A 25103-nucleotide genomic window follows, 5' to 3' on the forward strand; every position below is an offset into this window, starting at 1 on the left:
CCTTCATCCAGGCTCATTAGAATGACATTAATATCAATCCACCAGCTTTGTGCAGAAGACAGAGCAGACCATATATGATCCTTTTTTTGGATTGCAAACTCTGCTTTGTGGGGGGAAAAGCCAGCAGTTCAGCTGCTGCTGCCACTCTCAGCATCAGGGTTAAGAATTATTGGTTTTGTCCTGTGTGTATTTTGTAATAATTTTTAAATTAGTCTGGTGAAAGACCAATCATGAAGGCAGGACATATTTGGATGTATACCTCTAACGTACTTACATGTGCACACTATGTATACAGTTTCTAAAGAATACAATTAGCAGCATATTTTGTTAAAAGCTGTAAAGTTTTTTTTTGGTTTTGTTGTCACTGCTGTACTTGTAAAATGCTCCTTTTTATAATTGTTTTAACACAGTGTTTATGTATCAGTTATGCTGAAATAAATCTCTGATGACAGTATTCTATGTGAGATGGTGAGTGGAGTATGTGCATGAAGACTGTGTGTGTGTATGTTTATGTAGGGGGGGGGTTCATGTGAGATAGTATGTGTTCTTTAATAGCAGTGTTGAGTGTGAGTGTGTGTGTGTTAGGTGGTGTATGTTCCGTAATAGCAGTATTGAGTGTGTGTGTGTGTGTTAGATGGTGTACTGTATGTTCTGTAATAGCAGTGTTGAGTGCGTGTGTGTTAGATGATGTATGTTCCATAATAGCAATGTTGGGTGTGTGTATATATATGTGTGTGTGCGTGTGTGTGTATGTTAGATGGTGTATGTTCCGTAATAGCAGTGCTGAGTGTGTGTATGCGCGTGGATGGGATGCAGTAGGTACCACATAGATTCCCAAATCCCTGAGTATCCCATCCATAGCATTACAGCTCCTATTGGTCCAGATTGAGTTGAAGAGACAGAAGGCAAATCCTTTCAGGATGGTGGATGAATACGAAGGTAAAGGAAATTAAATTGAGGAAACCAAAATGAAGAGATTGACCCACTGGGGTCATTGGTGGGGGGTGGGGCATGATGTAGACAGGATTCTGAGTGACCAGGAAAGTGATGCGGGGGGGGGTTTCCTCATCATCTGCACCTCCACCCACCCACCAAACACACACACCCCGGTGGCACTCAATCCAGATTTACCTTTTATACTGTTTTGTTTACCTGGTGGCAGATGATACACCTCATGGACCAGACTCCGGGTACAAGGATGCAGAGGTAAGCGTTGATATACTCCTGTGTGGTCTGTGCTATGTGATAAATTCTGTGTGATATACTCTGTATTACATCTAATATCGTTACAGTGAGGGATCCTCTCCTGTGTTAGTATGCAGTCTCACTGATTAACCTATCCCTGCATTACTGTGTAATCTTACTGATTGTCCCACCGTGTTACTGTGTAATCTCACTGATTGTCCCACTGTGTTACTGTGTAATCTCACTGATTGTCCCACTGTGTTAATGTGTAATCTCACTGATTGTCCCACCATGTTAATGTGTAATCTCACTGTTTGTCCCACCATGTTAATGTGTAATCACATTGATTGTCCCACTGTGTTAATGTGTAACCTCACTGATTGTCCCACTGTGTTAATGTGTAACCTCACTGATTGTCCCACTGTGTTAATGTGTAACCTCACTGATTTTCCCACCGTGTTAATGTGTAACCTCACTGATTGTCCCACCATGTCAACGTGTAACTTCACTGATTGTCCCAATGTGTTCATGTGTAATCTCACTGATTGTCCCACCGTGTTACTGTGTAATATCACTAATCATCCCAGTATGTTAATGTGTAATCTCTCTGATTAACATGCTCACAACACCACATTGGTCTGTTATGGTCCATAGAAATTTAGGAAATTGTTGCTCAGGACTGATTCCTCATGAGGATACCTTTTTTATTCCTCCCCATATGGGTGAGCCTGCCAGCATCCATCCTTTAAAATGAAGGGATGAGGAATATGGCAGCTGCAAATGGGTTTATTGCTAGTGCTACTCCCATGTGTTCAGTGGTGCTGTTCCTGCTGCAGGATAAGTGTTCATCCTGACAGTGTCTGACAGAAACTCTGTGGCTCTGTTCTTTATGATCCACAAAGCTAACTTCACCTAACCTAAACCTGAGGGAAAAAACACCCTGTTGCAGAGCTTCTGAGAATGTTTTGATGGAAAAAACATCTGCCAGAGAAATATGATGAAATCCATCTCCCGGCGCAGAAATGTCTGAATTTCACTGCAGCTCCGCATGCCAAAGTGATACACAGAGTTGTAAATCCAGGTTCCTTCAGGACGTTCCTTTATTTTCCTGGATATGAACCCATAAATCACACTTGTCAGGCCACTGGGTCTGCGATGGGCTGCTTCCTGCTCTGCCTGGCCTCCCCCTCTTAGGCCAAAGTCACTGAAGTCCCACTGAAGTGAATCAATCAATCGATCAATCAATGAACCAATGAATCAATCAGTCAGTCAGACAGGCAGAGGTTCAATACTTCAAACTACTCATCCCTCTGATAACCTTTATCCAGCATAATGAATCAGCACAGAGCTCCACAGAAATTCAGAAATGAATGGCAAAAGGTAAAACTGTCCTATAGGACATGACCTCAGACCAGAGACAGGCCAGTTGTTTCCCTTGCATCCTGCCCAAGTGCTCAAAGCTGCAGAGCTCAGGACACGTGTGTATGGCTACCTGCTGATGATAGCCACGTTTAGTTGAAGTGAGGTGAGGTGTTTTCGCGCTTTACCTGGGTGAATATGACGATGGCTGCTGTTGATAGCGTATGAGACAGGTGTGTTCAGGTATGTATGTCACAGGCTATACCTGTTCAAAGTGCCCCGAGCGTGTGAGACTCACCCCGCCTCCTGCTCCTTAAACACACAAGGAGAGAAAGATCAAAGAGGGCCAGCAGTAAATTCAGCGCAGACCTCCAGGACCTGCTGTCTGCTGAAGCACACACCCTCTCCTGAAAGCTCATCAGCCCTGGCAGCCTCTCACAGCACAGCTCTGTGGGCCACTGGCTGCATCACAGTGTTTGCGTCCCAGGTCTCAGTACCCAGCATGATATGGTGTCTCCCATATTATTCTGTAAAACAGCTGGATGATTGCTGATACAATGTCAAAGAGAAATATGTATCTGCACACTGTTGAATGCTCCCGAAATTGCTTACATTACATTATTGGCTTTTAGTGGACCCTCTTAGCCAAAGTAATTTACATAGGTTACAATTTTCTGTGTTACCCATTTTTACAGCTGGATATTTACTTAGGCAATTCTGGGTTATGTACCTTGCCCAAGGGTACAACAGCAGTGCTCCAGCAGGGAATAAAACCAGCAACCTTTCAGTTACAAGTCCTGCTCCTTACCACTATGCTACACTGCTGCCCGGCTGTTTAATAAACAAAAAGAACAAGGTATCATTTATTACACACCAAATGCAGACCTCTGTGGTAGAAACACTGGCCTTTTTGCTCAGTAAAAACATTGAAAAGGAATCTTTGGATTATTATTTCTCTTTTACACTGTACCCTCTGACCCAGCTGTAGTGAAGCTCTTCTGAGTGTGTGTATACTACAAGATTATTGGCATAACTTTAGTAGCTGCCAATTATACATTTGAACTCATCCCAACACAAGCCTTTGATGCAATCTGAGTAACTCAGAGGTGCAAAAGCAGGTCACAGGGTCATAAGAGTGAAGATATGAGGGTATGCTGACTGAACCACCCACTCCTACTGCCAGTGGGATAAAGACAATTTGTTCCACCAATGTGGGCACGTGGTCATTGTTTTAAATGACACAAGCTGAACCCAAGCTGTACGGCTCAGCCTGCACTTGGAAACACTTCTATTGTCTGAGCCACTTGGGAGCCCTATCGTTGTAAAGCTGTAGGGATTTAGGGTTGTAAATTTGTACAGCTGTAGTAAATTTGTAGGGCTGTAGTGCTGTAAAGCTGTAGGGTTGTGTTGCTGTAAAGCTGTAGGGCTGTGGTGCTGTAAAGCTGTAGGGCTGTAGTGCTGTAAAGCTGTAGGACTGTGGTGCTGTAGGGCTGTAGAGTTGTAGTGCTGTACAGCTGTAGGGTTGTAGTGTTATAAAGCTGGAGGACTGTAGAGCTGTAAAGCTGTAGGGCTGTAGTGCTGTAAAGCTGTAGGACTGTGGTGCTGTAGGGCTGTAGGGCTGTAGTGCTGTAAAGCTGTAGAGTGTGTTGTTATTTTAGTGGTTGCCCTGACAGCATTTTCCCATGCCCCCACCCATCACCCCTTCTCTGCTACCTGAAATGATGTCACTCCTGGGTTACCTTCTATAGAAAACAGTTTACTCCTGTGTCTCCCAATGTCTTTGATTCCCTGTCTGTTCTGTAATCACAAGGTTTCACTCAGCAGGTGAGGGGAGGGTTTGCCTGTGTAGATCTCTAAATGGGTGGGGTAGGACTTTACCTGGGCTGACTCCCTCTCTCTCAGGTGTAATTCCTGTCTACCTGACTCTATAAAGAATCGCTGATCATTTCCAGGTGCATGGGCCCTCTCTCACAGATTAAGGACTATATAGGAATAAGAGCCATTGGTTGTTATCTCTCCCTGTCCTTTCTGTATCTGACAGTCAACCACCTGTGTGGATTGCTTCCTTCCCTCTCTCTACCAGTAGCACATCTCCCCTAAGTATGTCCCTCTTTCACCTATCTAATGTTTCTTGGCCTGCTAATCTCCTGGTCCTGCTGCAGTTCCACTATCTGCTCTGACCCCACCCTTCTCTCTGCCTCCCTATTTATCCTTATCCCTATCTATGTCTCTATCCCTCCCCCTCTTTTCTATCTCTCTCTGCCTGTCTCTCTCAACTGCTACTGATCTTTTGTTCTCTCAGAGAGTCAGGGGTGCATCTTAAATTCAGTTTTGTGAAACGGAAGTGGTTTAAAAAACACTCCAAGAGATGCCACCTGTGATAAGCACACAGTGCACATGCCGCACATTTCTTCTGAGCGTCTTTCCGGTGTCCACCTGCGAACTGCACCCTGGTGAGAGGGCTGCGTCCAGGGTGCAATGTGGTGTAGTACGGTCATAGGGGAGGTCAACTTGTAAACCGCGAAGCTGAGGGTTTGAATCCTAGATGCATAGCTGCTAATGGCACTGAACCTGGGCTGTTTCAGGAAACACCCAGCCGTATAAACTGTAATCTGTGAGATTTGACCTCTGGGAGAGGAGCATTGGCAATGGATGCTGTAATACACTGTGAGCCTGGGAGTGGCAAGTACCGGGCAGCCCAATCATATCCACAGGGCACAGAACCCACTCCCTGTCTGTGCTGGGCATAGAAGTGTATCTGAGGTTCCCGCTGTTTTGATTGTAGGGAAAAGACTCCCAGCATCGAATGACTTAAGGCCGTCAGGAAACTTGCCACAGCAGGTCTGCTTACGTCCATGAGCTGCTGTTGGCTGGCGCAGGGCCAAAAAACGCTCACCTACGAGCGCACCCCCAGTAGAGACCTGCCCTCCTCTCCACCAGTATTACACTTCAGGAAAGCAGCTCAGTCTCACCTGTGTCTGCTGGGTCTGCAGAGGAATGCCACTGGATGAGTGGATGACACTGAAGACAAGCTCTGAGTCTGGTGACCCTGACTGTGTTTAGGAAGCAGGTACTCTTACTGTCACTCTTACTGGTTTCAGTGCACGGTGCATAGTGTGTAATGCTGATCTGTGAATTACATGATGTCTTTCGAACACAGCAGATCCTGCAAATCTCTAGTGTGTCTGGTCAGTCAGCAGTACATGTGGCCAGAGCACTGTGTATCATCATTGAATTTTGAGTTTGAAAACACATATTGTGACTTTGGTACTCCCTGGTCGTGGGTAGTTTTGGTTCTAAGTGGTTGATTCTGTTGTTGGGTTTTTAGTACTTAGTGGTGGTAAGACATTTCTGGTAATAAGTGGTACTCAATAGTTTTGTTTCTAATTGGTTCTGAACCATTTTTATGTTATGTGGTATGAGGTGATTTTGGTATTAAGTGCTGCTAAGTGATTTCAGTACAAAGTTGTACTGGATAATTCTGGTACTAAGCGTGACTGTGTGATTTTGTGATTTTGAAAGCATGCACCAGCCTGAGTAGTCCCGTGAGGTATATGCTTTCCAGAAAAGAAGGCAGATTTCACATTTGCATTGCAGTGAACTAAGTGGATTATTTCAATTTGCATAAACGAGCCATCTTAATTATACACTTGTCACATATCCTTCACACCATAGGGCCCTGAAGGGTCAAGGGTGGAGCTGGCGTTGGTTGGTAAAGAAGCCAAAAATCACACCCTGACAGCTAACAATAAACCTACAGCCAGGCCCATTTGACTCATTTGGCCTTGATATCTGATGCTGGATGTTGGTGAAGGAGTGATGTCTCACAATGTTATGAAACATAGATTCTGCACTCCAGACAGGGAACTAATGCTCTAATGAGAGCACAGGGGTTTCAACACAGCCACGGTCCTACACTGCACCACTCCACTTACACACACACCTCTCTAGCAGGGGCCACAGTGTCATCTCAATACCTTCCCTCACAGACCACATCTGCTGGCTTTCACATTTTTAAATCAAACACCAATGTGCAGATACTCAGGAAAGAACAGAGGGAAGTAAAATGAACAGATAAAAACATACCAAAAAATTAATCACATTTAAATTAAATATAAAGTAAAGGGATTAAATTAAATTTAAAGTAAACATGTAGCCACCTTTAATTTATCTGTGTTGCACAGTCAATGCTTATATATATGAGTAAGTTGAATGGATCTTGCTTCCCTCCCCACTCTCCACTCCCTCACAGATTATATCCTTTTATGTGGGTTTGTTTCATTTCTACAGTACATATGATGTGTATTTAAAATAGTTATGGTGTGTATATAGCAGGGCAAAGCTGATTGAGCAGTTTATGCCAGCTCTCACAAACATCCCAGCATTGCAAAGGGCCAGGGACCCATGTTTGTTCTGGCTGATAATGAAGGATGTCTACTGAACAGGTGGCTGTCTGTGTGATGAAGGAGGTGTGCCCTGAGGGCGTCGTTGGACTGGCCTTGTGCCCTGACTGAGGTGGCATAGGCAGTGAGGGACATACATTCCTTTGTGAAAAGAGAAATACTCATCAGATTTGCATGTTTCAGGCTGAGATTGGACAAAAGCCCATTTCTGATCTGTGTGTTGAGACGTGTGCAACTGGCACAGTTTGAAGTGCATGATTCTCTCTCGAGGATGCGTCCCTTGCATGAGAATAGAAGCTCGGGTCATGTGTGAGCAGAATGGTATCAGGGCCAAGCAGATTCAACAGCATGTAGGCAAAGAGGTGACGATGGCTGCCTGGGGGGGGGGGGGGGGGGGGGGCATTTGAGGAGAGAGACACCTGGCTGAAGGGGTGTGGAGAAAGACAGAGCTCTTCATTACTGTAACTCTTCAGATCTTGAGTAAACTCTAAATTCATGGATATACATGTGTGATTCTCTGTGGCTTTCATCAGAACCCATAAAAAGGATACTTAAATTCTACATGGCACAGAGTGGCTAAATGACAATGATGTAATGGCATATTAGTAAAGGCAAGGTGACTGCATCAGAGAAGTGACATCATAGACATTATGTATACTGATCAGGTATATCAGCTCCATGTGTTTAACAGCTTAAGGTGCTGTGTCCGCTAAAAGTGTTCTTTGCTGACTCATGAATATTAATGAAGAGTCACAGTCAAATACAGGACATCCACAGCTAGCACAGCAACGCATACAGCACTGGTACCTCCTGTAACCAAGCGGAATCAGCACTGTCTGCACCACATGGCACAGGCAGCTGGCTGTATGCAACTGCCCAAATGTTTAGAGTACTGATCTCAGTTGCCCATAGGCTTACACTGGCATCATACTACATACTACCGCATGCAAAGGAAGTGTATAGGGGTTTCATTTTATAGAATATCATCTATTGAGGATAAACTGGAACAAAAGAAGAAAAGGATTAGCTAACTACAACAGTTGAAGAAAAGGGGAGCACAGAGGCCATACAAACCGTAATCATTCACCATGCCATGTTGAAGCTGGTCCACTTTTTTTTTTTTCCTGTGTTTACAAATTCTTAGACAGATCCGTGTAAGGCACTGTGCCACTGAGGATAACTTAAGTAGAAGGAGCACAGGAGTTAAATATCTGGTCAATATATAGGTCATCTGCGGTGAAAACTCAGCATCAGTGCCGATGTGGTGTGATGCATCAATGAGGCTGACATGTCCAGGGATGTGTCTCGGACAGAGAATGTCACAGCGGTACTATCCCTCATAACAGGGCCATAGTGAAGAGACAGTCCTTTGTTGAGCTGTCTCTAGGAGGTGCTGTCACAAGCCCACTCACTCATGACATTTGTCTCAAGTGGTGGCTCTCTGAGACCCTGAGACACTCCCAGTCTCATAAAGGCACTGTTTTTGTTTTTTCAGTGGCAAGTCCACTTTCTCATCACCCCAGCACCCTGTCAGAACCTTCACAAAAAGAAAAATGAGAACCTCCCCAAATTCATCTTGGCTGTAAGTGAGGACGACCATGCGCACAGCTCGTTTAAGATGCCTGTCAAGGTTGGCAGGGGTGGGGCTGCATGGACATGCAGGAAACCAGGAATGAATTCAGCTCTGAGAAAGAGCGAAACCCGACACCCTCGCACAATATCACACCTCGGTATTATTCTGCACCTCTTTTGCAGACACTGTTTGCAATATTGGCTTCCTTTTGGGGGAGATTACATTACAGAACTCTCTGAGGAGACAGCATGCTTCCTTTGGCTTCAGAGGGACCACAGCCCGATGATGGACATGTTGATTGTTTCTGTGGGTAATGGGTGATCTCTGAGCAGCATGGGCAGTTCCGTATATACCCACAGCAGTGGAACCGAAATAAACTCTGTGGTATTTCCCATCTTTACTGGCCAACATCAATTTACATGACCCACCTTTACATGTCAATATTAATTATGTAGAAGGACTCTGGTCTGGTGCCAGTGTAAATTTGTGCTATTAAAAACTGCTGAATGAAAGTACAACTAGTGAAAGGTCATCCACAGGATTAACCACTGGAACAGATCAACCTATAGCTCTCACAAAGGTAGAAGGAATATGTCACATGCCCTTCTTGAGATAGGTAACCATACCCCCCCACCTTCCTGCACCAATCAACAACAGGAAACAGACCCTGTGACCCACTGTTTCTAGCCACACTCAATCATTTTTTCTGCCTAAATGGCAGCTTGTGAGTGGTTTTTGCAGGTCTCACTCGTCTGAGCATGATAGTAAAACAGCTCATGTCTCACTTTCTCTATTCCACACACAGCTCCTCTCAGGTTCCGGTGTTGGGTGACCTGATCTTCATGGTTTACTGCGCATTTTAATGAGCTTCAGACCGCGGCTGAGAATGAGTGACAACTGTGTTCCCCCGAGTGTCATCCTCGAATGTGTTTAGTGGGACAGTGTCCACAGCTGTTGGCCGGCTTCATCAGTCTTAGGAAAGGCCATAAAATAACTATCACCTTCCTTTAGCCACCGTGTTCCTTTAACAAGCACTGAATGAGGACGAATTTCACACGGGACAGGTGAGGTGTCCTCACACAAAGGTGAGACTCTTCTCTCATTGCAGGTGGTCCAGAGGCTACTCTCTCTCTCCGGGTCCGTCACTGATCGAGGGACAGAGAGTCATGTCCACAGAGCCCTCGGATCCTGCCGGTTCCCCTGAGTCCAGGAGTCCCCCCGCACCTGCCCAGGGAGATCTGTGCGCCCACCCGCCTCAGCTGTCTCCCTGCCTGCAGGGGGCGCCATCACAGGTACGGCACCACACCGAACAGTCACACCTTCGGGCTAACAACCCTTCCCCCCCCAGCCAGCAAGCAGCTGCACATGGCTGCATGTGTGAAGACGATGTGGAGTGCCTTTTTTGGGGAAGTCACCCCAAGGGAAGAACGGTTTTATCCTGTCATTAATCACCTTCTTATGGACTCATTAATTACAGCTCTGGGGGATCAGATATGTCACAGAGAATATTTTCGTTCTCTTTATCAGATCAATCTGGCCAGCATACCTCTGAGAATATGTATTCCACTTTCATGGTTTCTGTGAAGCAGCAGGAACAGATGGGCGCTGCTCTGTCCCTGTTTCCACTGTTGACTTTTACACTCAGGAAAGCAATGCTTGCACATGCTCGATGCAAGACAGGCCTGCCCTTGCAAATCGGTCCCATGCTTCGTTTTATGGAACACCCAGAAAATGTTACAAAACCTTTTTACTATACTGTAAGATTTTCTGAGTGTACTCTCAGACTCTCTGAGTGCTCCATGTCACTGTACTGAAAGATTTTCCCATCCAGACCCTTTAATAAATTGATTTCCTGTGGGGAATGTTTGTAATGCTTGATCGGAGGCCTTTTCTAAACTAATAATGATGAAACTTATTTGTCGTTCTCCATTTATTGTGATTTTTCATTTGTAATTTTTCATTTTTGGAATCTCCAAAAGCATATAATCAGTGACTACAGTCCCCTCTCACCTCATTATTTTCAGGAACCTTTGACCTCTCCGAAATAATCCCCTCAGTCATGTCCCACTTGCCATCTGGCAACCTAGGCTTTGCGTGTTCAGTTTCCTATTGGACTTTCCTTTGACTGGAAATACAGGACTGTCCAATGTGTGCTGCATTTGATCACTATGTTAAATTCACAATGTCCACCATGCTAGTGGCTGTCAGACATCACTGGGAGCACAAAGAGCATTTTGCATTGTACAAATGTAGTTGGGCTGCTGAGTTTGTGTGACTCACTGTTTAATAACTAGCAAATTAATGTTGTCTTCGAAAACATGTGAAGGTCAGCACCGGGGAGGGATCTGTGCCATTCCCACTACGAGGCAGCGCCCCCCTCAGGCTGAGGACCACAGCTGCAGGGAAGTGCCGGCGACTCAGTGCTGATGAGACTGCTACACATGGGCATGGGGAGCCAGGCTGCTACCACCCATACAGACGGCAGTATAGTGATGGGGGAGGAGCTCACTGCACCCTGACCTTCCCCCCGCCCTGCCCGCCACCAGGCCAACACCACTCCCTTTGCTACCAGCACATGGAGATTCCTGATCCCCACTCCACCGAGGGAGATGACCAAACGGCCTGGTGTCCATACAAAGGAAGCCTGCAGGCCTCCAGAGAGAGGGTACCACATATTGGGGTAAATGAGAGTGGAGAGGCACTCTTTGGGGGTTTACAATGGAGGTTGCAGGAAAGTGGTCATATGTGATGAGGTGATCAGAGATTCCTGGGTGAATACTAACATAACTGTTTAGGCCTGACAATTATTCCATCTGCAGGCAAGCAGGCAGACAGACAAACAGGCAGACCATCAGACAAGCAGACAGACAGACATTCTGAATCTCATGTTTCAGTGTGCTGTATTCACTCACTTTGAGTTTTCTTCATCTGGCTCAGGGAGCACATCGAAAATACCCAGAAGCCTCTGCAGGACAGCAGGAGCCTATGTGCTACCCCTCTGAAATCCACAATACCTACAATTCCCAGGACCCCTTGCAGCAGGTAGGACCGGGTGGGAAAGAGATGAAAGCATGCCGCCTCCATGTGACCAGTTCTCAGAATGTGTCATCACAAAGCAGCCATTAACATATATGGAACATAGCAACCCTGCCCTTGAAACCAATACGACACAACCCGCGGGGGAACTAAAGATATATAAATGGAGACCCAACAGAAAACACTATATCTGGCTTGGACACCCTCCCCCACCCTCCTTCCCACCCAAAGCAGACTACTTTCAGGTTGGTGTCCCCTGCATCACAATTGCTACCATCATTTGCACTGTCTTAACTCGGACACGGTGCATTAAAACCTGATGCACTCAGATCAAAGTCTCCAGTTTACGAAATCATTTATACTCTAGTGAATGATGTCACGTTCTGTAGGAGACTCGCACTCCCCTCTGAACTCTGATACTGTACATGTACATGCAACTGATTTACACACACATCACAAAGGGATGTGTTCATAACTGTCAAGGTAGTAAAAACATTCCAAACAGAAAATACGCAATTAGATCCAGATCATAAATTACAATGAACAAACATGATTACACCTTGTTCACGCATGTTTGACAGAAGAATGCTCAGACCCACTGTGGTGAAAGCTGTAGGTGTGTGTGTGAAAGGGGGCCTGCCACTTCAGAGAGATTTAAAACACACAACGTGTTGCCAAAATAATTAATGATACGCAGCTGATACAAGAGCTAAGAGACAGAGCCAAAGCGGAGACTGCCTGACTACTGTGACAGGATTGTACAGGGGCGCTTAGTGCAGAGACACTGCAGCCATGCTAACAACAGCAGGAGCTTCCACAGCCAGGCTTCCCTCAGAGATGGACAACCTGGTCACACCCGTATGACCCAAAGTCAAACTACAACTATCTAGTGCAGAGATGACCCTTCTAAGTGACTTTTAAAGAACAGAAGAAACAGATGTAAAACAGTGTTAATATTAGCTCTCAAATCTTGAAGCCAAGTTCTGTACAGGCCTGTGTGTAAGGAAGTAAGGAAGAAAGGAATAGTCTGTCATTATAATGACATTTTGAGGATGTAGTGCTTAATGAAAAATGACAAATGTGTATACTGTGTTCATGTGTGTGTGTTTATGTGTGGGTGTGTGTTCTTTTCCAGGTCCCAGCAGGTGTGTTATCTACAGTGGGACAGTCAGGATACACCTTCCAGGGCCCCCAGGATGGCACGTTGCACATGCTCTACCCCAAACCCATCTACTCCTACAGGTAACCCTACTCACACCCTCTTTCAACAGGTGACCCTACTCACACCCTCCTTCAACAGATAACCCTACTCACACCCTTCTCCGACAGTTAACCTTTACACTGTTAGTTAACATTCAGAGCTGTAACTAACAGTGAGAACGCTGAGGTCAGTAGTTTTCTAAGATGAGTCTTTTTTTAAATCAGTAGCTTGTTTACAATTTCAAGTACTTTTGGATATAATGTAGCCTATAGCTTGGTTCACTGAGGTCTGACTGAATGAATGCTCGTCTACAATGTGCATATTCAGAACTGATGATAAACAATGGCGTATTGCTACACTTACACAGTTATTGCTTACACTTGACTCCACTGCCTCCATTCAGCGTCAAAGTTCCCTGTGCCCAAAAGCCTTGACAGAAATCCATCTATGGCGTTGGGGGTGAGTTGCGAGGCAGGGACTCTCCATCCAACTACTGTGATTTATTTGACTAAAAATTGCAAAAAATGAACCCAGTGATGTATGAATTAATTAAAGCCAGTCTGTGTATTAAAAGCATATGGCTGGGTAAAAATTTGCTAGTGAACTGGACAGTCAGTCTGGTAGCTATTATAGCTAACTACCATAATGATGAATTAATTTTGCCAGCAGGCTACACTAGTGTACCAATAGAAATGCATAAATCCTGATTTTTTAAAAAACATAAAAGACTTGAATTTAGTTCGTTGACCATTCGTAGACCTAATTGCATGGTTACCTGCCATGGTTACCAGTATAATGTCTCAGACAAACACAGACAAACAGGTTTTGTAAATGGTATTAAAGAAGCAGGCAAATATTTAGTCAAGGAACTGAATACAAAATTATCCCCTTTTGTCAGATTTGTTTCAGTGTATGAAGAGTCTAGTAGTGGACAGAGGAAAGTTGAAGAAAGAAAGGAGTGCCAGAAAGAAGAACGGATTGTTGAGTTGAAATGATAAATTGTGAGACCCCATATAGATGTACACTGAAGTAGTATAAGTTAATAAGAAAATATGAAAAAGCACAAACATGACTTTCATTTAAAAACAAACACTGCTTTGATGGGCTGTTCTCTGAGAGAAAAGTTTCCATTACCACCACCAATTGACATAGTTCAGGAGACAATCTTCCCAACACACTGTGTTTTTAGCTAGTTTAACAGGGAGCGATGGGAAGATTTTCAGAATGGAAAAAGACCTGAAACCTGAAAACTTATTTTTTAAAGCTGCAATATGTTTTTAAATGCAAAAAAGTAAAAAAAAATCCACTCAGCTCTCAAATGCTGTAAAATGATGATGTGTCCTAGTAGCTACCTGTTGTAATTTGAATGGTAGATCTAGTAGTTGTTTACCAGGTGCGCTTCAATGTTTAAATTGCCTTTTCTTAACTGTCCTTGACTTTACATTAGAACATGTCAGTGAGTTATTGTTAAGTGACATCCACTGTCAAGAGTTGTTTTTCACACTCACACACAGACAAAATCTACTTTATGACCTGTTTTTTATTATTTAAGTATTTCACATCAGAGAAGTGCACCCTTCAACCATCCAGCAATAAATTTATTCATGTAGGCATAGCTCTTTATTAGCTACCATTATTCAGGATCTCCACTGTTGTAAATATTTGGTGGAATTAACAAAGGGAAAATTATGAAATTATAATGTTTCTAATGGTTGCATTTAAATGGCATGCCGTCTGCCCTGCAGATTAATGAGACTATTTGTCATCTAGGTTCAATAACTATCTTCAATTGAAGAATAGAGTATTGCCAAATCGCCACCCTATGGCCAGAGAATGAACCACGCGTACAGAAGGAACTAGATGCCCTGAATGAGATGAACATAGTTGAGTAATGAAAGAAGTGGAGTAAATGTCAATAAATCTTCATATTCACTTTCTGAAAGAACTGGACTAGTGTTATTCAGACTGCAGAGGAAGTGCATGGGGATCATGGTGTGTAATGTATAATATAGACAAATTTACATTCTGAATGAGTTTTTTCTCCATTAAGAAAATCAATCACTCATTCTACTGAAATGCCTTCCCTTATCACAGAAGGAATGAGGGAAATGCATAGAACTGCACTGTTGCAAGAACTGCTTGGCTTCCAGAGTTTATCCACATTTTTTACCACTATATTCTTTGACCAGCCTGCTATGGAAGTAACAACATATGGACAAGAGCCAGTAATCAGGAGAGAGGAGGACCGGTTGGCATGGTGGGGTGACAGTGAGAGATGCTACCCCTTAATGATGAGGCTGTAAAAGTTAGAAAGAAGTATCTATGCATATGTTCTACTATCACTCTCTCAGAGCATTTGATTGGCAGTGCTGGAAATATTCTAACTCCATTCCATTCACTGCATAATCCCAACAAAGTTAATGGTCCTCTTCCTGGCAAAGAACAGATAGGTGTGGATAGGAAAATGCATAAGAAATGGATAATATTCTGCTGTTTCATTAGTTACTTGTGTCAATGACATGATGTGCCTTCTTTCTTTGTATCTGAATCAATACTTTCCTAAAAACATTAATATATGTAATGCATAACAATAATTCTATTGTATCTCCTTTACAAGGAACCACTCTCATTTTATTGTACTGAAATTCTCATTTTCAACTCATTCAAAAATCAAAACTCATTTTTGGAGTTTTGGCATTTCAAAGTCCAAAAATATCAGGTGATGCAACGGTCTCGAAATTCACACACACACAAAAAAAAAACAAAAGTTCTGTAAAAAGATTCATTTTCTCAATAAAATTCTAAATCTTAATTTTTACATAATTGGGCATGATTTTATGTTAGACTGCTTTTAAATGAAGAAAAGTACAACAGCAGTCCTATTGTAAATGTTTTCCATTAATTGAAAAACTACTGCATGTCAGTCTCCAGTTGTGAAATGTTGTATTGAGAATCTGTACCAGCTCTGGTTTGCCAAATCACAAGCTACGTATGACAGCACAATGCAAATTCTTCTATTGCAGGAAGATTTGGCTTGATTCAACAACTAACTTGGTAGACACGGTAGAGAGAAAATCTATCACGTCACATATTTTGATAACTGGTTCTACTATCAATTTAATATACAGTGCTGCTATGATGCAGATATGCTCCTTGTAGGATCCAGTAAAAAAAATGGGGCTTCATGATATTATTCTGCCTTTATATTAGTATAAATCAGTTGCGTATAAAATTATTATTAATATTCTTATTCTTATTCTTACTATTGTTGTTGTTGGCTGGTAAAAAATCTGACTGGCTGGTGTATTTCTTCATCTACCATCCACCCTGGCCGATGGACCAAAAAGTTCATTTCGGATCCTGAATTGGTCTTCTAAACCAGCTGCTAAATTCCACTGAAGAGGTCTGAAATGAAAAGCTGAATGAAACGAGAACAAAATTCATTAACATATCAAATTATTTTGTGGATATCAATCAATACTGAGCACAACATGAGGTAGGTTAGCTAATCACGGTCAGTGTGCAACCAGCAATTTTGTAGTAAGCACCCATTCCCAATGCTACTGCAAAAGAGCCAGTCAGAAATATGACTTTAACTTCTTGCATAATGTATGCAAAATAATTTTGCAGTTTTTGAAAAGTTTTTCTCCTTGTGTGAAGTTATTTCTTTGCAAACATTAATAACTACCCGTCACTATGAAATGGAATTAAACACTATCATAAAGAATTTTAGTGAAGGTATCATGTGACATGTATTTTAGACACTACAATTATTAATATTTACAGGTTATCATTTGTGATAAATAAATTTTAAATTATTTTTATATCCATAAATGGTTACAGCATGTGACATTTTCTGGATGGTAAAATAAAATACCTTGTTTAAAATTGTTATTAATTCCATTTTAAAAGCATTCAAACCAACATGAATGCACAAAGTACATTCCTGTTGACTTACAAATGCAATTTACATTATTTTTTCTAGTTTTATCTTTTACACATTTATTGTTGGCCAGTGAGAGCTAAAAACTTATGTCATTAATTCAGGGATCAACAGTCAACATCACTTGCCCAGTCAGGTGAGTTGTTCAGAAATATACTTGCCCAAACTAAGTTTCTACTTGTCTTGGGAGTTATGACTGGCCTGGAGGACAGCAGGTGTGAGAGATAAAGTTCATGTCTGCAGTCTATCCCCACATGCCCACATTATGAGTATTGCTCTCATAACAGTCCACTGACAGGAAAATAACCTGTATGTTGTGTATGCTACAGTGCATAGCGGGTGCCGTTCACTGTCCTTTCTTGTGATTTACAATTGACATTGACATAACATGATATTTTACAATATATGGTGGCAGTGTGGCATAGTGGTAAGGAGCATGGCTTATAACTGAAAAGTTGTGGGTTAGATTCCCTACTGAGGCACTGCTGCTCTACCTAACCCAGAATTGACTCAGAAAATAGCCAGCCATGTGTCTGCTAAACAACAATAATGCAATGTAATTTCAAATAGTTTATAAGCGATGTTTTACCTCACGATTTCTTACAAACTACTGATTTGAACCTAATTACAGGAGGATCAACAAACTGATGGTTCTGGAGCGTGCTTGGTGGGGCAGTTAAATGACAAAATTTAACTGATTGATCGATCTTCATGTTGCCTCATTTCAGGTGTCTATTTCTGACTTCACAACAAAAAAGTGCAGTGCCACTTCACCAGGATATAGACTGGGAAGTGCCTTATTTGCGCTCTCATTCGACATCATTACAGGGATGGGAGCAAAGAGCGTGGAAGTTTCTGTGATTTGATGCTATGTGCTCCGTCATTTGCAATGAAAGAACATCAAGCACAGCTAAAGTGTTGCCGATAGTAGTTTTCACAGGCCTTCAGGGGATGATTGTTGCTGCCCATGTGATGCCCAAACCTTAACCCCATGCTTTGCTACCTAACATTTTGAAAATTTTGAAAATTCAGTCTCTTGAGTTAGCTCTCATATTCTCTGCCTGCTTAATGACCGCACTAGCGCAACTCATCATCACAGTTCCGCTACAGATACTGAGGCAAGTGAGATGTTTTAGCAAGCATCAAATATTAAAGCACAGCACGAATTCTGCTTTTTCGATTTCACCAAACACGTGATTGGCTTTAATGGATAAGAACCCTGAAAACGTGCCACCCATGTGCAACAGGCTGCATCGGACAGGGTCATCAAATGTAAATATTGCACCGTGGCGGTCTACCTTGCTAGTTTTTCCAAAATGCAGTCAGTTTAATTTTTTAAATATGAAAGACATTCTATCTCATGTCTAAGGAAGGCAGGTTACCAGATTGACATCTGAACACTGATTAACTTCCTGGTGTTTTGATCCCCCTTTCCAATACAGTCCACTGAAAATGCACCACTTAGTTTAAAAAGCAGCCATCAGCTGGTGATGACATGTCAGCTAACTGATTTAGCCACTGTCGCTAAAAACTCACCCTACCTCCTGCAGTGGAAGATAGCCTACCTGTCCAGTCTGGTCCCCTGTTCACTGTGCACTTTTTTGTAGACGTTGCCCTGAGATATGGACAGTGTAATCCACGATTTCACGTGTTGTGGGTTCATCTGGGGTTGAGGGTACCTAAGTAGGAGCAGCGGCAATAACGGTTCTACGTGGGGAGAATTGAAGGCCATCGGGCTATGCAGACGACTGGCTTACATACTCTGGCACAAGAAAATATCTTACTTTTCTGGCAGGGCTACTTTGGTTTTTCCTTTGCTGTATGGTCCGTTTTAAGGCTGATTTATGCTACCAATTTGTACGTGAAGGCGAATAAGTACGCGGACATGTCCGCCAGCTGAGGACCCTTCATGCATCCTAATTTTGCAAAGGCCAGTTTGTGGCTGAATAAGCCAACTGCCAAAACGGTTAGTTTAGTTTAGACCCATTGTTCCTATTACTGTGACAACGTTCATCATCAGGTTCAATCATAACATACGGCGTTCTTCTGGTCATCTGCCTAACCCTTCAGGTTACAATATATAACATCGAATATATTAACATTTGGGCAAAACATGGTCCTTGCTAACAATGCGCAGCCAGTCAAAACTAGTATCTGATAACTCATAAGAAACACACACATGAACAATAAGGAACCTAATGAACACACCAAAAACAAACAGGTTACTAATTGGCTGTTGCAGAAGCAATTTAGCCACCAGCTTGCTTTGTGACGTCAGGCTGATTTGTCTTATTGTTTGTCTGAAAATGGCGGGTAGTAGCCATTGCTAAGATAGGATTGGACGAACACTACTCAGGGGGTGGGACTTATCAAAGGATTCTAGTCAAGGAAATTATTGTACACTTTTGACCAATACACATACAGTATTCAAGGTAACAATTTAGTTTGGTTTCAGTCATTCAAAATAGTGGCATAGCGAAAAGAATAAAAATCACTAAGTTTTGCACTGGTTCCACACAGACAGACCAGCTACATGGTTGTGTCAGGCTAATCACTGCTCTCTAGAGTCCAGACGATACAGTAGTGAGTGAATCAGTGATAATGGACACATTACAAATCAGACCTAAAATTTAAAACAAGAATTTCAAACCGGTTTGAATGTTAACATCTCCAACAATTTGGAGATGTAATGTTCTCTCCAGTGGTAACTGTAATGTTGGTGTAGCATTCTGAGCAGACTGTTCCTCTCTCCAGTGGTAACTGTAATGTTGGTGTAGCATTCTGAGCAGACTGTTCCTCTCTCCAGTGGTAACTGCAATGTTGGTGTAGCATTCTGAGCTGACTGTTCCTCTCTCCAGTGGTAACAGTAATGTTGGTGTAATATACTGAGCAGGCTGTTCCTCTCTCCAGTGGCAACTGTAGTGTTGGTGTAACATACTGAACTTGCTGTTCCTCTTTCCACAGTATTCTTATTTTTATGGCACTGCGGAGCAGCCAGACTGGGAGCCTGCCTGTGAGTGAGATCTACAGCTTTATGACTGAACACTTCCCCTATTTCAAGGTAGGCCAGCACCATAGCCTAGCTCCACAAGACCCCACAGAAGAACACCTCAACATGCGGTGTTAATGTGTTCCTTAGACAGTCTCTTATCTCTGTCCTTCCATGTGCTTTTATTGCTGTGCTTGTCTGTGTTTGTGCTCTTATTGCTGTGCTTCTCTGTCTGTTCCTTCATCTCTGTGATTATCTGTGATTTTATCTTTATGCATCTCTGTGCTTCATTATATCTTTATCAGTGTGCTTGTCTGCTTTTATCCTTGTGCTTCTCTTTGCTTTTATGTCTGGGCTTCTCTGTGCTTTTATCTCTGTGCTTGTCCATGCTTCACAGTATCCTGTCTGGCAGTAATGTGGGCAGTTCGGAGAGATTTTGGATACAGACAGCATATAGTTGTGATAGTGAAAGTATCATTTTATGGTATTTAGTGGACTGGAGTTTTTCTTTGAAGATCAGTCCCGTCTCTGAAGGGGTGTGTAGTTATCGTTGCAGTTATGTTATGCAGTTATGGGGATATTGTTTCTGTTACAGCATTCATGATTGAATACTAAAATTTATCAAGCTCTTTTGCTTTATCTGCCTAGACTGCCTATCCTAGAAAACTGAACGTAATTAAATGAACTCAGGCCTGAACTGATTATTGTTCACTGTTCCTTGAGCTGCTGGTTCATAGTGATCCAGTCACCTGATGTGTGTGAATTGACACCACTTTAACAGGTGAAGTTGCAGGGGCTGGTGGATTATAACTCAGACACAGTTGCCTCTGTCTGTGCGCTACAACTAAGTACCATAAAAAAATGAATATAAATAAATAGACACATGCCAAAAGGAAGTTCTGCGATTCGTTCTTCACTGGGTGTGGTAGCCACGCACCTGAACATAGTTTGAGGATTAGTGAATCTAATTCATTTCTGTTTCCTTCGTATCTGCTGGCTTGGCTTTGGCCGGGCTCCATGTGTGATAAATGCAATGATGAGAGCAGGTACTGCTCTCCGCAGCCCCAGGCTATACCCGCTCAGGCTTGATCCGGTTTCATCTGTTGTGCCCAATTTGGTCAGAGTCCTGTAACAGATTAGCATACATACAAGTGCTATGTGGCAGACAGACCTGGGCTTGCCAGCAGATGTTCAGCTCAGACACGTGGAACCAGGGAGCCATGGGTTTGAATCCCCAGCTCTTTGCTTTGCAGATGGACAGCTCTGACCGACCTCAAGGTGCAGAAATGAAGATCCTCTTAATTTGGAATAAACCCTCAGGATTAAGAGGGAGGTGGGAGCTGAAAGCATGGAGGATTTATTGCGTGTGATGTGTAAGGGTTTAGTTGCTTGCTTTTCTGGGCTCCAACATTTCCCCTGTCCACACCTTCAGTACCCACTGCTGTTACAACAAAGGTAATCTCAGGAAATTGTGGTTTATTTATTAGTGATATGGTTAATTTGTCCTTATCTACCAACCATGAACCAAAATCATGAAATAAATTAGTCAATTGCTTTCTCTCTCTCTCTGCTATACCTCAAAACTGCCTCTCTCCTAAACCACTCTGTCTACATCTTAACTCTCGGTCCAAAACCTTCACACTGTTTTAAACCTTATCATTTTGTCTTTCCTAAGATTAATGCTCTCTGTCCTAAACCTTGACACTCTTTGTTTACTAACCCTGAATGCTCTCAGTCTCCTCCACTCTACTCATACTTCTGTTCATTACTGTCTGTCACTATGCTGCTGAAAGAGCTCTTTCAGATCCAGGAGATGACCACTCTGTTTAAGTGCTTCCTTCCATTCTTTAGATGAGACACGCTGACTCATTGTGGTCATTAAAGATCCCACAACACATATCAAAAGACTGAAGATATGATGCAGGATGTCCCAGTCTTACTCCCCCACTCTGGCCACTTAATTGGTAAAGTGAATCCCAACCCTCCACCCATCTGGGGTTTACAGCACTCTGAGACAGAATGACTGCTGTGCATTACTCAGGTAGAGGTGAGAAAGCCCTCCCTTCAGTGTAAGCGCTCTGAAGTTCAAGACAGGTGCTGTATAAATGCAATATGTTATGATTATGATTAGTCTATGATTTCACAAGTGCTATTATGCCTGGTGTAGTGTCCAACTTTTTCTTTTTATGTCATGGGGTCATAATTGAGCATTTGGCAGAAGCAGAGATGGGTGCAGTAGCAGGTATAAACCTGCAGAGGCCCAAAACTGTGAGGCACGTGTTCCTCTGCCTTTACAGCCCACAGACATGCCCACAGAACATGAGGACAGTCCAGCCAGAGGGCTGTAGGGACAGCCTTCGGGTGGAAGCGCTTCCCCAGGCTCCCAGAGTTCACCCTCATCCTCTTCACAGACCGCAGGCTGCTCTGATGCACTGTGAACAGAGGGATGAAAACCGCAGCATGTCACGGGCTGCGTTCCAGACGGCTGAAATATGAGGCATTAGCGCTCAGAGGCAGGGCGTTGTCCTTGAGGAGAAATCTTAGAAAAATGATGTGGTAAAGCTGGAGAAATCAGACCCCCTGCCCCTCCCCCCATCTGGAGACTCACAGAGAAACTCTTGCGTGTATCAGAGTGTTTTCATAATCTAAGTCAAGCTCTTTGTCATCACAGAAACCATCTGCATAAAGAAAATGCAACCACTTACCTGGTCTCTAACACCCACACCTCTAACACCCTCCCATGTCATTGGTGATCACAGCCCGTGATTCTCCTGTTCTCTTTTCTGATTGGCCCGCAGACTGCCCCTGATGGTTGGAAGAATTCCGTCCGCCACAATCTGTCTCTGAATAAGTGCTTTGAGAAGGTGGAGAATAAGGCCGGGGGCGGGTCCTCACGGAAGGGCTGCCTGTGGGCACTGAACCCCGCTCGCGTGGAGAAGATGCAGGAGGAGCTGCACAAGTGGCGCCGCAAGGACCCGCTCACCGTGCGCAAGAGCATGGCCCGGCCAGGTGAGTACCGCTAACCGTGCAAGAGCATGGCGCAGCCAGGTTGGTACCGCTCACCGTGCGCAAGAGCATGGCGCAGCCAGGTGCGTACCGCTAACCGCTAACCGTGCAAGAGCATGGCGCAGCTAGGTGAGTACCGCTAACTGCTAACTACTCACACCAGCATGGACCAGCCAGGGTACTGTACCCAATGGTGCTATATGGTGCACACTACAGTGCATTGGCCAGATAGTTACAGTACTGTGTGACGTTACGCGTTATAGCAAATAAGCGTACATAACACATGTAAGTACAAAACACTACTGCTAGATCATATTCTACCATATACTATGTTCTACTATATACTATATTTTAAATCATGCATTATGTGCTGACAATATGGAGTACCATTCCTGATTAAACACAGTTTTACAGCATAGCACAGTGCTCTTTGACTTAGAGCAGTTTTCATACCACATACATCAATGTGGAGCTGGCAGCAGGTGTTATGAGTGTCTCTACAGGTGTTAACAGCCTGTGTGGATGTGTCTCTCTCCCCACAGAGGAGCTGTGTCGCCTGCTGGGAGAGAGGCCTGAGGGGCCGATGCCCAGCCCCGCCCACTCCAGCCTCCCACACAGTCCCAGACAGCCTCAGGTTCCACGTGCTCCAGGGTTCGACCCACCTGCTTACACATTCAGACACTCGCTCCAAAACCCCACCCCTTCCCTGGCTATGGGGCCACGCCCCCACTACCTGCCCCCTTCCCCCCTCCCATTCACATACTCCTCCCCCCCACCACAGCTCTCCTGTGGGGTCCCACCTCTCACAGGCAGCCAGGACTCCCCTCTGCCAGCACAGACCCCCCCTGCTTACAGCGCCACCCTACAGGCCGAGCACTGCGCCCCCAGGAGCATGCAGGAGCTCCTGATGGAGGGGGAGCTCTGCAATGACATTGACACCCTCAACCCCTCCCTCACCGACCTACAGCTACAAGGTAATTGCACAGGCTAGTCTGCACAGTGACACAGGCTAATCTGCACGGTCTAATACTAATATAAACACTTACTCAGGGTAATCTGCATAGTTACACAAGCTAGACACATTTACACAGACTAATATACACAGTTACACACGCTAATCTGCATAGCAACACAGGCTAATCTCAATAGGCTAATATGTACGGGGGGCAATGACAATACTGTTGTTCTCACCTGTCCTCTCCTTTCCTCCTGACTCTCAGATAACCTGTGGGAGGAGCTGAGAGACGACAGCCTCACGCCTGACACGCTGCAGCTGATCTCCCCCTCGCCCTGCTCGCCCCCGTCACCCCCCGCCGCCCTGCAGTGCCCCTCACTCTGGGACGGCTGCCCGATGGGTGTTGGCCCTGCGGCCGACGAGGCGGGCATGTCTGGGGTGCGGGAGGAAGGGGCGGGGCACCTGTCAAATCTTCACATCACTGGACTTTACTCCACGGCCTTCACTAACCTGGAGGGTGTGACCAGCTACCTGCCAACCACAGGAAATGCCCCAATCACACTGTTGTGAGCTGTTGCCCTGAGAACTCCCACACACACATATCCCAGCAACAAACACACTGTCACACACCTTCATCAGCATAAGGCTGCATAGTACACCAATAAAACACACCTCAGAGAATGTGCAGGGGTCCAGACTATTACTGAGAAAGAGCAAGTGCAGTGAAGCCAAATGACTATGATAAATTCCTACAACTTCGCTGGTGTGGAAAGATGTATTATCACAAGTTTCCACAAGGTGGCAATAGAGTCCTTCTACAGATCTCTTCCACTTGGCTTTGTGTTAACTAAATGCACTCTTTGATTGCTTATGTCCCACTGAAGAACGTGTTTTGAATCATTGTGATTGAAACAGCTCTCAATAAAGAATTTTTTCTGAAAGCAGTAATTATTTCCACAACAAAAATCCAAACACGATGACTGACTTATTGGAGAGTGGTGGTAAGCAGCAGTGTTGTGTCAGAGCGGTGTTAAGCAGTTAACAGAAGTCCTTTTTTGAAAAAAATAATCACAGACATGTTTATTTGCTTTTCCTAGAAGGCGATTAAACAGTCCAGAACTTTACATATTTTTCAAATCATTTACAGTAATTGCACCTGTTACAAAGGAAGCTGTATGTCTAAAAGCTCCTACTACAGCTAATTTTTGTACACGCTTAACTTAAAGCATCTGACCATTTCTAAGCTCCACATCCTCTATTTCAGACTACTTCATTTTAACAACACCCTCTCCAAAGCGCTATTATTATACAGATATAAATATAACACACCACTGGAAACATGGATTTCTGTCTCCTATGCGATACGATAATTTATTAATCACTAATTATTGGCATGTAAATGAGGGCATCACATCAGCTCTACCAGCAGCATTGGATACATCTAAAAGATCTT

General features: G+C 43.8%; 1 protein-coding gene across 1 annotated transcript; it reads left to right on the forward strand.

Moving 5' to 3' along the window:
• Nucleotides 1–9686: 9686 nt before the first annotated feature.
• On the forward strand, nucleotides 9687–24220 carry foxn1 (forkhead box N1). The gene is made up of 6 exons (XM_036536523.1): nucleotides 9687–9812; nucleotides 12692–12798; nucleotides 19665–19761; nucleotides 22488–22698; nucleotides 23238–23669; nucleotides 23916–24220. Exons 1-6 carry the CDS (start codon nucleotides 9687–9689, stop codon nucleotides 24218–24220), a joined length of 1278 nt encoding a protein of 425 aa, XP_036392416.1.
• Nucleotides 24221–25103: the final 883 nt, after the last annotated feature.

Source organism: Megalops cyprinoides, chromosome 9 (genome assembly GCF_013368585.1).
Source record: "Megalops cyprinoides isolate fMegCyp1 chromosome 9, fMegCyp1.pri, whole genome shotgun sequence".
NCBI lineage: Eukaryota > Metazoa > Chordata > Actinopteri > Elopiformes > Megalopidae > Megalops > Megalops cyprinoides.